This window comes from Penaeus japonicus, unplaced genomic scaffold (genome assembly GCF_977035675.1).
Source record: "Penaeus japonicus unplaced genomic scaffold, GWHDUDI00000001_assembly GWHDUDI00000019, whole genome shotgun sequence".
Taxonomy (NCBI): Eukaryota; Metazoa; Arthropoda; class Malacostraca; order Decapoda; family Penaeidae; genus Penaeus; species Penaeus japonicus.
This window is the reverse complement of record NW_028234421.1, coordinates 8,014,351-8,029,350: the sequence shown is the minus strand read 5'-3', so window position 1 is coordinate 8,029,350 and position 15,000 is coordinate 8,014,351. Positions and strand designations below refer to the sequence as shown.

The 15,000-nt window shown below is 36.5% G+C and overlaps 1 protein-coding gene across 6 annotated transcripts in view; it reads left to right on the top strand.

The window, feature by feature from the left end:
- The window catches only part of PAN2 (PAN2-PAN3 deadenylation complex catalytic subunit PAN2), a 28,525-nt gene that overhangs the window by 11,235 nt on the left and 2,290 nt on the right, over positions 1 to 15,000 (top strand). The window contains exons 11-23 of one of the 6 annotated variants that reach the window (XM_043009148.2): positions 723 to 953; positions 1,393 to 1,638; positions 3,725 to 3,893; positions 5,604 to 5,774; positions 6,219 to 6,394; positions 8,852 to 8,945; positions 9,817 to 9,951; positions 10,608 to 10,735; positions 11,229 to 11,413; positions 11,749 to 11,972; positions 12,315 to 12,444; positions 12,909 to 13,130; positions 13,691 to 13,800. In XM_043009148.2, the coding sequence (XP_042865082.1) occupies positions 723 to 953; positions 1,393 to 1,638; positions 3,725 to 3,893; positions 5,604 to 5,774; positions 6,219 to 6,394; positions 8,852 to 8,945; positions 9,817 to 9,951; positions 10,608 to 10,735; positions 11,229 to 11,413; positions 11,749 to 11,972; positions 12,315 to 12,444; positions 12,909 to 13,130; positions 13,691 to 13,800 (2,221 nt within the window). Of the gene's footprint in view, positions 1 to 722; positions 954 to 1,392; positions 1,639 to 3,724; positions 3,894 to 5,603; positions 5,775 to 6,218; positions 6,395 to 8,851; positions 9,012 to 9,816; positions 9,958 to 10,607; positions 10,736 to 11,228; positions 11,414 to 11,748; positions 11,973 to 12,314; positions 12,445 to 12,908; positions 13,131 to 13,690; positions 13,801 to 15,000 lie in introns of all 6 variants that reach the window. The other 5 variants (XM_043009147.2, XM_086547346.1, XM_086547345.1 and 2 more) reach the window with 5 other exon arrangements.

Genomic DNA, 15,000 nt, shown 5'->3' with positions numbered 1-15,000 from the left:
TGAAGCTCCACATCAGATTGTGATGATAATACTCTGGGCGTGACTTCCCCCAAAACACAATTTTTGCATATGATTGATGAATTCTTGTCCTTGTTAAAGCACACTTTCATAATATAACTGGATCTGATGTTAGAAAGGGAATTTCTTGGTATTTAGACATCCAACCTCATTGTCTATTACTATATTTCTGTATATGTGGGCAGGTGCATAGATACTATGGACATAATGTATGATATTTTCATTATTACATAGATGCTACATTATTTTATACTATTTTAAACATCAAAGCTGTACTTTCCTCAGCAAATGACAGAATTGAATGTAAGTTTTACCTTTACCAAGACATATTTTAAGCATTCTCTCACAAGTGTAAATTTTAGAACAAGATCATAGCCTCCAATGGCAAACAGGAAACTGCACTCATGACCCCACTTAGTAAGAATGCCAAAGAATGGTTCATGTGAAATTTATCTTGAATAATCCTTATAAATGTGGTGATTCAGAAACAGGAATCATATATCACAATAGCTTGGTGTTAATATTCATGGTTTTAAATTTCTGACATGGTTGCATTCAAGGATAACAGAAATGCCTTATAGTTTGAAGTGTATTTACTATGATTTAATAGTTATTTTTGTGAACTGATATACAAAGTCATATTACTAGAAGATATGTTTGGTGTTTGGGAAGATTATCTCAATCCTTTTTATCATTGTTCATAGGTGCCTTACAAGTTCAGCAGAAATAAAGGACCAAAGTCAAACTCCAACGAGAATTCAACAGGCAAGAATGAGGATGGCATCGCAGTGCACGTTCCGTGGAGATATCGCAAAATGGAGATAAAATACAGCAAGCTGGGGATGGATGACTTTGATTATGACCAGTACAATCGCACAAGTTTTTCAGGACTGGATATGTCACTTCCCAATTCTTACTGCAATCCTATGCTTCAGGTTTGTCCTAAATTTCATATAAATTTAGATGTAAGTTAAAATAAGGTATAAAGCATAAAGAAGTAATGCAAGAGCAGTATAGTTTTTACAGTCTTATATCATGTAACAAAGCATTAGACTAACAAAGCTCTTGTTTAGTATCCTTTTAAGGAATTACTCTTTACAACTTCTTTGAGCATCATATAATTTCCTGTAATTGCCAAAACTTTTAAAACACTATCATAGATCCTTGTTTAGACTGAATTGATGCATAATGTTTCCATACCGTTGGACATATTGTTTGTCACCAGAAAATTAATATACAACTTTTTTAAACTTCTGCACATTGAGATTTGGAACATACATTAATTTACTATTTTGATTATTAAGAATGAACCAAAAACATAAAGCATGTATCCAGATCTCTAAGATAGTAAGAATGAGTCTTTTGCAATTGCAGATGTTCTACTATGTTGCCCCACTTCGCGCACTAATGATGTCCCATCTGTGTGAGCGAGAATTCTGCTTGGTTTGTGAACTGGGCTTTCTGTTTCACATGCTGGATGTCAGTATGGGCCAGGGAATACCTTGCCACGCATCCAACTTCCTCAGAGCATTTAGAACAATACCCGAAGCCTCAGCCATGAGTCTCACACTGTCTGATCAGGATAACAGGGCAAAGATTAACTTTGCCTTGAAAATTCAGGTAGGTTTTGCGTATTGTTGTTCCTATTTCTTTTTTCTTCTTTTTCTTTCTTTTTTCTGGTTGAAAATTATATCAGGGATACTGAATAAAGTTAGATTATCATTTAATTCTTAACCCATTGCAACCTAACTGGTCATCAGGACGGGCAGTCTATGACACTAAAATTAGAGGAATTGGGAAAGTGTTTTCTCCTGGGTAGTGCAGTCTAGCCCAAACAATATTTTTCCATAAATCCATCATAAAAGGCAGGTTTAGGCTGACTTTGGAACCCTGTAGCTCTGGAGCTAGTGCTGTTACAGCCATAATACTTCATGACTGCACTTTGAAAGTCAGCAGATCCCTATGTCACATCATGTACACATTGACACCCATCATTTAGACCTAATCAATGCCGTCATGTATGTCACGACACCCATACACAATGGGTTAATATGCAAAATTTTGAAGTGATGTGATTGTGGAGAGTGGTAGATTTTTTTTTTTTTTTTCTTCTTCTTCTTCTTCTTCTTCTTCTTCTTCTTCTTCTTCTTCTTCTTCTTCTTCTTCTTTCTCTCTCTTCTTCTTCTTCTTTCTCTCTCTTCTTCTTCTTCTTCTTTCTCTCTCTTCTTCTTCTTCTTTTTCTTCTTCTTCTTCTTCTTCTTCTTCTTCTTCTTCTTCTTCTCAGAAAAGCTGTAGATCTTTCTTGTTGAATACAAAATGTAGACAGTCTTGAAGTTGCATGCAGTGTATAGATAACTCCTCTCATACACCTTCATATCTTACACTATAATAACATAAAATAAAGACAAAAGTCAGTAATCTAAACCACTTACAGTTACTGATAGTGAACTTCAAAAAAAAGAGAAAATGTTGCAATGAATAATGATGAAAGCAATTTCAGGTTTAGTGTTGTATTGACCCTTCCTCTACAGGCATTTTATACGTGGTATCATTTTTGTTCTGCATTTTTTTGTTGAGAATATGCAAGCTAGTTATTCATTCAGTTGTGTAACTAATGCACCATACCAAATGCTAATCAGTATCATTTTGCTGATATATTATACCCAGACTCATAGACTAGAAATATAATGGAAAAGAATGTCTTAAGATACCCAGCCCAGGTCAAACATCTCAAAATGTGGCCCGTCTCTGAAGGGTTGATTAGTAGGGGAACTTGTCTGGCGTGGTCAGTCTAATTAGAATCAGGTCCTATACATGTGTGTGTCTGCTATGACAAAAAGTATCCATATTCTTTTATCATTTATGTATTTATTGGCAGACAGAAGGTTTACCTTGTATTTTACCCCTGTATTGGTTTTGCCCTAGAGGGTAGGAAGGAAACAGACTTGACAAAGGTTAAGAGTATCAAGTTTATGTCAAAGCAATATCAAGATATTCTAGATTGAGCCTCATCAGAGAGCTGAGGAGAGGCCAGATTGAAATGTATGGAGAATGAATTTGAAATATCTAAATAAATCAAAGAAAGTGATTCCATATGAAAAATAATAATGACAAAATAAGGTAGCAAATGTATTGGTATTAGGAATGTTTTGTAAATGCAAAAGGAAGTAAGAATTTACACATATTTTAGATTATTAACATGGACTTCACATTCACACCTCATGTAACAATAATTCAGATTTAGTGGTTATTGTAAATTCATTTCTTTTGACAGAATATTTGTTTTGGTTCCATGTAAAGCAGAATTTTTATTTAGACTTTGCTACTGTATGTTTGGGGAAAAAATTATGAGAATGAATTCAAGTTAGCCAATATGCTTTGTGGGTGATGTCCCTTGACAGTTGAAGAGCTGAGGATAGGATAATGTCGTTGGAATTAGAAATAGGTAATAGATCAAGTTGACATGCCTGTTGCTGAGATTTTGATTAGTTGAACCACAGTAATTCATAGAACTCTCATATACTTTCCAGTGGTTTACAACATAACTTCATGTTCTTCACAGTGTTTTATAGCATATCCTTAAATTTGTTTTATATATTAAATTTGTCTTATATAGTGAACTCACAACCTTAACAATGTTTTAGATTTTATCCCACTTTTATATATTTCACAGAATTCTATAGCTCACTTTTATGTTACTTTACAGAGCTGGAACAGGTTTGTACTACAGCAGTTGCACACTGAAACTCTGGAAGAGAGAGTATCTGCAGAAGGTCGAACACCAGCTGTGGCAGACACCCCACAGGAGGCTCTGGCTGAGGAACCACAGGCAGGCCAAACATTGGAGGTGCAAGCACAGGAAGAAAAATCCCATGGTAAGTTTGGTGTGACATGGTCCCCAGTGCACAAGATTATGACACAGGTAAAGCTTTGGAAGTAAGTATGGGGAAGGTGTATGAGCCTGAATCTCAGAATAGAGATGTTCCTGTACATTTTTTCCCCTCTGTTTGGTTCTCCTTTTGTTTCTGATTCTGGGGTTGATTATTCCCCAGTTTATGAGACTTTACTGTCTCTTCTCTTTTTCTTTATTTCTTCTTTTTTAAAATTATTTTCCTTTCCCTTTTCATCTTCTTCCTCTTATGGTGTGAAATGTGGACAAGTTTATGAGATGAGATTAGGAAGGTATGTGAAATATATGATTGAAAGGAACACAGAATAAGGATATTTCTCTCTCTCTCTCTCTCTCTCTCTCTCTCTCTCTCTCTCTCTCTCTCTCTCTCTCTCTCTCTCTCTCTCTCTCTCTCTCTCTCTCTCTCTCTCTCTCTCTCTCTCTCTCTCTCTCTCTCTCTCTCTCTCTCTCTCTCTCTCTCTTTCTCTCTGTGAAATGTGTACAAGTTTATGCGATGAGATTAGGAAGGTATGTGAAAGATATGATTGAAAGGAACACAGAATAGGGATATTTCTCTCTCTCTCTCTCTCTCTCTCTCTCTCTCTCTCTCTCTCTCTCTCTCTCTCTCTCTCTTTGTGAAATGTGTACAAGTTTATGCGATGAGATTAGGAAGGTGTGTGAAATATATGATTGAAAGGAACACAGAATAAGGATATTTCTCTCTCTCTCTCTCTCTCTCTCTCTCTCTCTCTCTCTCTCTCTCTCTCTCTCTCTCTCTCTCTCTCTCTCTCTCTCTCTCTCTCTCTCTCTCCCTCTCTTTCTCTCTCTCTCTCTCTCTCTGTGAAATGTATTCAAGTTTATGAGATGAGATTAGGAAGGTGTGTGAAAAATATGATTGAAAGGATCACAGAATAGGGATATTTCTCTCTCTCTCTCTCTCTCTCTCTCTCTCTCTCTCTCTCTCTCTCTCTCTCTCTCTCTCTCTCTCTCTCTCTCTCTCTCTCTCTCTCTCTCTCTCTCTCTCTCTCTCTTTCTCTCTCTCTCTCTGTGAAATGTGTACAAGTTTATGAGATGAGATTAGGAAGGTGTGTGAAAAATATGATAGAAAGGATCACAGAATAGTGATATTTCTCTCTCTCTCTCTCTCTCTCTCTCTCTCTCTCTCTCTCTCTCTCTCTCTCTCTCTCTCTCTGTCTCTGTCTCTCTTTGCACTCTTTCTTTCTCTGTCTGGTACAGTCAGAGTACATGTGAATTTCTTTTTTCAGTCTTATTGATTTACTGAATTAACAAAAGAAAATTATGATATAAATGTTTGTATATGTTTTCACATACATATATATATTTACTTTTTTCAGTTGAAATATTCACTTAAAAATCAAAATGAAACAGTTTTCTTTTATTCTCCAATTTATTTTACTTACTGTTTTTTATAATGTAGTTGTTAACCCAATGACGACGGTGCGTCACACCCGTGTGACACAGCCAAAAACTCCCGTTCCGGGGCGTCATCCTATTGTGACGATTTCATTGCAATATTGCAATCGCCCGGCATATGGGACTTCGAGTAGAAAGTGCACCCGTCGGGAAAGGGTTAATACTTAAGAGAATATTTCAATTTAGTTTTGTGTTACCATATAGAAACAAGTGGCTCTAAAAAGGAATCTTGTTTTGCTCCAATAATGATTCTCTGTTGTAGTTTCAGATGGCAAAACCATTGAATGCCAGGACAAGCGCGAGTATTCCCCCGTCGCTGACATATTCGGCTCGCACACCGTCAGCGTAAACAGATGTACGAGGTGCAATCATGAAATCCACAAGGAAACCACATCATTACTCGTCAACCTCTCCTATCCTGAATTCAATAGTGGTAAGATTGTTTTCAGCTGTTTGGTCGTGTTCTTGTTTTGTTGTTCTTTTTGTTTCGTTAAATTTGTTTAATATAATTGTGCTTTTCTTCTTCTTTGTTGTTCACCCAGGTGGCCCTTGCTAATGTTCATTGGAAATTGTTTCTAGCGGTAATTTTATCTTTTATGTTATATGGAAGCTTGTTTTTTGCTAAGAGATTAATAAAGTAAAGTGAACTCTTTTTGAAAAGAAAAAATATTTTTTTTACTAATACAAGGAAAACTGAATCTCTTATATTTTTACTGAATTTGTATCAAAATACATCAAAATCATGAAAATGTTTATGGCCATAATAAATTGAAATAAGCTGTATTTTAGCAGTCCATTGTTACTGCAGCAAGCTTTACATATTCATAGCATCAGCCAAAAGCAAATCACCGAGAGCAATCCTCCCCATATGATACAGACTCGTCACCGGGCAGCATCCCCTTCTCCTCCGTGGTTGAGCGCAGCATGAGCCTGGAACAGACGAGGCAGGCTTGGTGCGATTCCTGCACGAGGTACCAGCCCATCGAGCAGTGGAGGCGCTACAAGAAACTACCCAACATCCTTGCCATGAACTGTGGCCTTGACAGTGCTCAGGTAAGATCAAATTGTTGGTGTATTCTTCTTCTTCTCATTATCTATTTCTTCTTCTTCTCCTTCTCCTTCTCCTTCTCCTTCTCCTCTTCTTCTTTTTCTTCTTCTATGCGTACGTCAGTCAGTCATTGGGTTGTCAATTGCCAGTTTTAATCCATTGATAGCGGATGGCATGATTTGCTGTAAAGGCAGCATCGTTCGTAAATGCGGATGGCACTGTGCCATACCACATAAACCCGCCTCATAACTTTATACATATTTTAATAAAACCGCGACCAATGGGTCAAAATGGTTTTGCATTACTTTGAACTGATCTGTATTTTAGTCCTGGTTCTAGTTTCTTACACATAACAATAAGCACATCTTAGTTCGTTAATTTTTTCTAAATATGTCAGCAGAGAACATATCTAATCCCTCTTTCAATCTAAGAAATAGCTGAACAATGAGGCCTAGAATTTTTTTTGTTTTTTTAAGTCAATTGTCATTAAGTTTGTTTTCGTTTGTAATGCCAATTTTAAAGCATCCAGCAGGCAGATTAAGTTAGTGGATTCAGGGTAATATATCAGATACAAAATCCAACATCTTTTTTCTCCAATTTGCTTCAAGATGTTCACCTTGCTCTAAAATATTTAATTTCATTACATTCATCCTTATTTGATGGAAGTGGATATATATTTCAATTTAATCCTATAAAGGATTGATTATTTTTTGCTCTAGTTCCTGAAATGTACCAGTTGTTCTCTCAGAATTACAGTATTTTTCCCTTAGTGTCCCCTTTTTCACATGATGCTCTCTCATCATAATTCATAGAAAACGTTCTTTAGGAGGAATAACTCCTGTATTTTGAAGTTCCCTCACCACAAATTGTTTCCAATAGTAGAGTTTATATTCCAAGGCAGTGGAATACACCTGCATGTCACCCTTAACTGCTATAGTATGTAGATCGGGTTTCAACAATGGATTAAACAGGAGTTCATGTTATATTAGCAGTGAGAAGTATACAGATATTCTCATCATCACTTAAAAAGAATATTAGAAAAGAGTAATACTCTCAGGAGTTCATGTCATATTAGCAGTGAGAAGTATACAGATATTCTCATCATCACTTAAAAAGAATATTAGGAAAAAGTAATAAAATGAAAATTAAGAAATTCACAGAGCCCAATGTTTACCAGATTTCCAATTTTTGTTTTCTCTTTTTAAAGCATTAGTACAACATAAACCTCTAGTAAAAATGAATTATTAAATTACGTAAAGTGTCCCTTAATCTGTTAAAAAAAACTCCCTGAAGAATATTGGCTTAGACTCTTTGCTATGAACTAATTTAGATTATAGTTTCTGAAACCTTTAAACTACCATTCCTATCAAAAAACACAATAAACTTTTATTAGTGTCAAGTGGAGTATATGTCTTTTTGTGATATCCAGAACATTTTATAATTAGTTGATGTATGGTGCAATGTGGTTGGTCATAAGTGGGTAAGAAAAATCAAGCACAATTTGCAGTTATTTGTTCATAATGAATCATACATTCATTATCAATTACTTGTTACCTATTGCATTTGATTATCTGAACTCATCTGTTAACTAATGACTTAGTAAATGTTTTGAAATCACCTCATCTTCTCCTCACTAAACTCGTTCAGTCTCTCTCATCACTATTTTTTGAAATCTTATGTTCTCCACTTTTAACTGTTATGCTTTATGTACCTTACATGCTCCCACCAGTTTCATCATCATTTTCTCTTTTCATATCGTTCTCCATGTCTCATCCTTGTTCATTTTCTGCAGTTAGACTTCACCCTCTTTGTTAGTGTTTCTTTCTACCTCTACATTATCAGTACATGTGTATCTATTCTATCTACATACATTTATTTTATCCATACATTTTTGTTTCCAAATTGGACCTTTATTGGGTTTTGTATTTAATTACAAAATTGTAGGTATAACAGAAATTAGGCTCTAAACCTGCATTAGAAAATGGATTATTTATTTATATTGTATAAGTACATGAGCATAATCAGTATTCAGTTATTGAAAAGAATATAACAATAACATGTTTTTCATTAATCTAAAATGTGCTTCTTTCCAAATATATAAGAATTGCAAGTATTACTTGGGAAGACTTAGATAATTGTGTAAGAATATTTAAGAATTCTACTCTAGTTTAACAGGCAAGTGTTGTGATAAGGAAAATGAAAAGGTGAATCATAATAAACAATAAGAATCTGTTCTTTGACTGTTTTATAAACTCCAGTCAGTAACCAGTGCTTATCCCATATGGCTGCAAAGAAGCTTTCAGTTCTCTAACTCAAATGTAAAATGTAAATTGATCACATATGGATGAAAAATTACCTAGATAATTTAACATGATGTATAATTATAGCTAGATGATGTGTAAAAAAAATCACAAGATATGCAGAAGACACATTTTACTTAATTTTGCTTTGTTCCAAACCAGGACATAAAGTTTTGGCGGCACCAGTTCGAGATCTTGCTGACGGAGGTCCGAGACAAGATGAAGAAAGAGGAAGGGGAGAAAAAGGAGGCAGAAGGCAAGTACGGATCTGAGGAGAGAGAGAGCAGATTTCCTGAAAGGGTCACACCATCACTTAGCACAGGTGAGGCTGTGTTGAGTGCTCAAAGGTTGACCAGTCTTTCCAGGAGCTTCGAAAGAGAGTTGGGGATGCAGTGGGAGGTGGGGAAGGGAAGAAGAAGGTAGAAAGATGAAGGGAAGGAAGGAAGGGGGGAAGGAGGAGGTTGGAGTGGGAAAAGAAGAGATAGAGAGAGAGAGAGGGAGATAGAGAAGAGGGAGGAGAGATGGAAGGAGGGGAGGAGAAAAGGCAAGACAAAGGGAAGGAAGGAAGGTAGAAGAGAGGGAGTTAGAGTGGGAAAAGAAGAGGTAGAGATAGAGATAGGGAGATAGAGAAGAGGGAGAGAGGATTAAGAGAGGGAAGGAGGGGAGGGGAAAAGGCAAGACAAAGGGAAGGCAGGAAGGAGGCAAGTGAATGAGAGAGGAAGGGAGGGAGTTAGAGAAGGAAAGAAAGAGGTAGAGAGAGACAAAAAATATATACTAAGTAACCATAATTTTGCAACACAGAATGGCTATCTGCCTTATCAGAGAATTTCAGAAAAAAAAGACATGAAAAATTAAGTTTATTTGAAAACTGAGTTGACAGGCACTGTGTTTCCCTTGGCCTTATATAGATGAAAAGATTTCAAAAATGATTATACATTTTAGCTAGAAAAAGGGCAGTGATTCTTAAATGCTATTATTATATGCATTTTAAGATTCTGTTTGTAAGTTGGTTTTGTCTCCCCCCAAAAAGAAAGAAAGAAAATCTAGCTATTACATAGCCTCTTCCTGTCCGAAAGTAACAAATTCAAATGTCTCAATCTGAGGATTTTCTCCCCTTTTTTCTACAGGTAGCCCATCAACCCCATCAAAGCGCTACCCCGAAAACTCGGCACCCCAGTCCCAAGGACGACCCTGCCGATATGGTAACGCTTGCTCGAGGTCCGACTGCAGGTTCTGGCATCCAGGTCGGGATGGAGGGGAAGGTAATTGTGAGTTCAGGGTCAAAACTTTTTTTTTTAGTTGTCTTTGGCTTGTATTTTTGACTGTAGATCTGTATGTAGAAAGCCACATAGATGGTTATGGTTAAGAGAAAATCATCCATAATTATAATTTGCTTAGATTGATTATCTCCATTACTTGAGTTAATAATAAGAGACATGCTTCAGATGTTACAGTCTTGCACATTCAAATTGCCCGAAGGAGAAGTTGACTCTCATGTTGTGTTCATTTGATGTATCATTCCTTTTTTGTTCTTTATCACATTATATTACCTTGGCAAAGATTCCTATATTTCTAATATTTCTACACTGAGGTTTTCAATACTTGAATTTTTTACAGCATTTTCAACTTTAAAAAGGAAACAATATTCTATCCTTTCTTCTTCTTCCTCTTCTTCCCCTTTCCCATCCCCTTCCCTTCCCTTTCCTCTTTCCTATCCCCTTCCCCTTCCTTCTCCTCTTTTCTCTCCCCTTCCCTTCCCTTCCCCTCTCCTTTCCTCTTCCCTATCCCCTTTCCTCTTCCCCTTCCCCTTCCCCTTCCCCTTCCCCTTCCCCTTCCCCTTCCCCTTCCCCTTCCCCTTCCCCTTCCCCTTCCCCTTCTTAAACAGTTTGCCTCACATCCCTTGATTTATATATTTCAGGTCAACAACCAGTTCATGTTCTAAGCCTTCTGGATCAGACCATGGAGTACTCGTGGGTGCCATTGGGCATGAGAGCAAAATTAAATGAAAATGGAACCGTTTCCTTGTCAGACATTAGCAAAGCAGAGGTAAGGAAGACTACTAATTAGTTTGTATCTTGAAAGGGTCTGCCAATATCTATATCTATATGAGGTCCCCTAGAGATCTGAGTTTGCAGAAGTGTACCTCTTAGAAGTATTTTGAATTATTGAAATGAGGAAAATTCAGAAACTTTGTATACATATCAGAATGATCCTAGATTACTCTTAAGAACTGTTTACAGTACTGACACCTGTTTCATTTACGTGTGATTTCCTTAACTTGAAAGTGTATTAACATTATCCTGTACTTTTTTATTGAGAGTGAAAGTAAGTGTGTGTGTTTGCCTGTGTGCATTTGCATGTGCGTGTTTGTGTTTGTACAGCATATTATTGATAGGTGATGAATTATGGTAAATCCTGTTTTACAGGGAAAGGAAGTACAGTAATACGATTAACAGTCACTCTTTGAAGGTATGCATTCATGACCTCATTCACACTACAATCACAAAATTTACACTTTTCTTATCTCCCTGTCATATAGCTTGAAGAAGGAGTTGAAGATGAGAATGGTGTTATCTATGATCTTGTGGGTGTCGTGTCACACATCTGTGACCCTCGTTACCCCGACAAGAACAACCTGGTGGCTTGCATCAAGGTGGGGCCAAGCTACCACGTACAGGCCAAGGTGTCGTCTGTTTCTCATTGGTACCTCTTCAATGATATTAGGTGAGTCTGTGTTACTGATTCCAGTATGGTTCTTCTACTTTCTTTTTCTCTTCTTGCCATCTCTTCAGTCTCTCTCTTCTTCTTCACTTTTTCTACATGTGTTCCTTCATCTTTTGTTATTTCTGTTCCTCCCTTTGTTGGTTTGTATATTACTTTGTTTTATATGAATTAGATTATATCATTAAGTTTGTTTTCTTTAGCTTTATAGGCTTGGTCATATTTTCTATCTTTTCTCTTTCGCTTTTACTATCAACAGTTTTCTTAGGTTTACTACAAGATTTCTTCTGTACTACCCAGTGCATTGGTTTACTAAAGAAAGCCTTGAATTATTGCAGCATTCAACCCATAGCCCCTGAAGAAGCTGTTTGGTTCCCCTGTGGCTGGAAGACCCCTTGCGTCATGTACTGGCAACGTAGACAATTACCACAAGATATACAGAGCCTTGAGCCAGCCAACCCTATAACAGCTGATGTGTTTGGAGAGGATAAGTCTCTCGCTCAACGGGGAAGGAAAAGAATTACGTTCACACCTTTAACGGCTGATGAAATGCCTGGGGAAGGTGAGATTTGTGGAAAGCTTTATGTGCTGTGTAATTTTTCTTTCTTACTTTTTTGAATGTGTATTTTACCTTTTTTTAGTTATGGTAAGTGTCTCATAGGGTTCTATTCTAGGTCTTCATATTATGGGTTGTTTCACAAATACACTTGCCCAAATTTTGAGGCAGTTCACTACAAATATTCTGTTTCATGAGCAATATGATTCATCCTAACTGTTAATAATGATAAGACAGATACCAAAGGAAAATAGACAAATGCATTATGCCACTTCATTGAAATATGAAGATTCAGAAACAGGTTTTTTTTATTTCTTTGATATCCAATATTATTATTTCATGTTATAGGTGATTTGGTGGCCATGGATGCTGAGTTTGTGAACCTTCACCAAGAGGAAGCAGAGATACGCAGTGATGGCACGCGGACTACTATCAAACCTTCGCATAAATCAGTTGCAAGAATTACTTGTATACGAGGGTACTTTTTCTCATTTTTGTTACATTTTAAGTCCATGAATGAGAAATTCTTTCATGTTGTTAATCTGATGAATGTATTGTAAGACTACTTTTCTAAAACAGTTGTACATGGTTTAGCTTGTTTTGCCAGTATATTAAAAAAATTCAGAGTCATGCACCACATAACATCTGTTCAGACAATATTATACAACATATACATATATGGCATCCAGCGTTAATGTGAAGGGCATAATGACTCTAATTACAGCAAAACTAGTGCCAATACAGATATGCTTCAATTTCTTATATGGCTATGAAATATGGTGGTATTTACACAGCATACAAGTCTCATAATGTTCAATTTCACAGAACATAATGTGGATGTTAACCTTTGCATGACTTTGACTTTAAGTGAATTATAGTTTTATAATATATAATCATAGAACGAACAACTCTAATTTAGTAATGACTCACTAACCATTACAGACAAGGACCCCTGGAAGGTACCCCATTCCTGGATGATTACATATCAACACAAGAGCAGGTCGTGGATTACCTGACCCAGTTCTCGGGCATCAAACCGGGAGACCTAGATGCCAACTTCTCGCAGAAACACTTGACCACCTTGAAGAGTACCTACGTGAAGTTAAGATACCTGGTAGACAAGGGCGTCAAGTTTGTTGGACACGGGCTCAAGAACGACTTCAGGTGCGTAGTCTGTGAGTTTGTCAGGATATTAGATGGGGAGTGTGAGTAAAATTTTGTAGCTGGTACAAATTTATGCAGTCAGTGTTGAGTAGGACAACTTATTAATGTTTTATGGTCATTTCTCTGTGTTGATATAATGGCTTTATCATTTCTGTATGAATGAGCTGCAAATGATATGATTGTTTATTTGTGAGAGTAGTTTGATTTGGATTTTATAGCCATGAAAAAATTGAATGACCAGGTGTAATTTCAGCAAGTTCCTATAAGCAAGATGGAGTGGATTGTTGATCCTAAGAGGATATTGTAGGTTTCCTCAACATGTAAAATTACTGTTGGAAACTCGGTACTTTTCTTTCTTTCTTTTCTTTTTTAATGTTTTGATTGCTTTTGTTTCTGAAAAGTATTTTTTGTCACTGATTTCATGTGATCTATTACAAGGTTTATATAGTCTATATGTAATACAGAAGTCAGCATATAAGTAGTATCTCACTATCAGCTATTAAGAGTAATCACATTTTTGAGTCATATAAAATAGTTTTTTGTTTTGTTTTTTTCTCCAGGGTGATCAACATGACAGTGCCCATGAGTCAGCTGATAGACACGGTCCACCTTTTCCACATGTCGCACAATCGCATGGTGTCTCTCAAGTTCTTGGCTTGGCATTTCTTAAGTATGATTTTTTGTATTTTTTTTATCATAGTTTTAATTATAAATCATCATTTAAAAGAATTCAGGCTTGTTTCTGATGGTGGTTTGTTATTAGTTGAAGGTTGTCAATTAACAAAGAGGATTCTTGTGATGGGGATATTGAGAAGTTAATTTTCCTAAACTTTATGTGACGGGAAGCAAAAAACGGCTCCTCATTTTTGTATTTTTAAGCTTTGTGTTGGTAGCTAGTTCAAAGTAATACACTTGGAACCTGTGCTTTATAATATATTGCATTTCATTTTGTGTTATAGAATACTTGTATGTAGAGACTGTAATTGAATACCAGACTGATAAATTTCCATCAGTGTTATTGCCTCATAAAAAGATTTACTATAGTCCCTGATCTCTCTTCCATACACTGGAGATATGCAGTGACAGACAGATGATATGAGATAATCGTTTTCTTGTTTTCTATTTTTTATGTGGATGGGAATAAGTCTTATTCAATACAGGATTATCTACTCCAGTGCTGTTATCAGTAATACTGTTCATTTGTCCAGATAGATTTTAACCCACTCACGACGGGGGCATTCCAGCCTTTCATGTTACAATGCCGGGGCTCTTGAACGCATAGGCCTAAATCAGTTAAATTAACGACACCGTATGGCATCACCCAGTGAACGGGCCTAGAATGCACGGTACAGTAGTGTACCACCCGTCCAGAGAGGGTTAATAGCTTACATCTGATATCTTACCAATGGAGACCTTGAACTAACATATTAATTTTGTTTGTAGAATTTACTTTTTTCCTTTTATTTTTACAATTATTATGTGCCCTGCCACTAACAGGTAGGTTTCATATACCTTGTTAAGAAAAGGCCATATATTGATTTCATGAGTATTCTACAGGAAAATGAGAAGCAAATGGAAATTTGTAGTAGTACATGTTTATTTCCATTACTGTGTTCCCAAAATAAAATCACAGAAACTTAGGTGAGGTCAGGTAGGACCAGTAATTGGCTCCTTGGTAACTGGACACTAGTTAGGGCGTCTATGTGAAAAAAAGTGAATAAAAGAAAGCCCATAATGGACAGTACATGATCCCTGGCATCAGTGGGCTAAGGGTAGATTGTATTAAAATCAGCTTCAGTTAGGCTACTTTATGGTGATGTTGTTTGTCTTCCTCTTTGATAAAAGTGTCAGGTAAATGCCAAAAAATCTG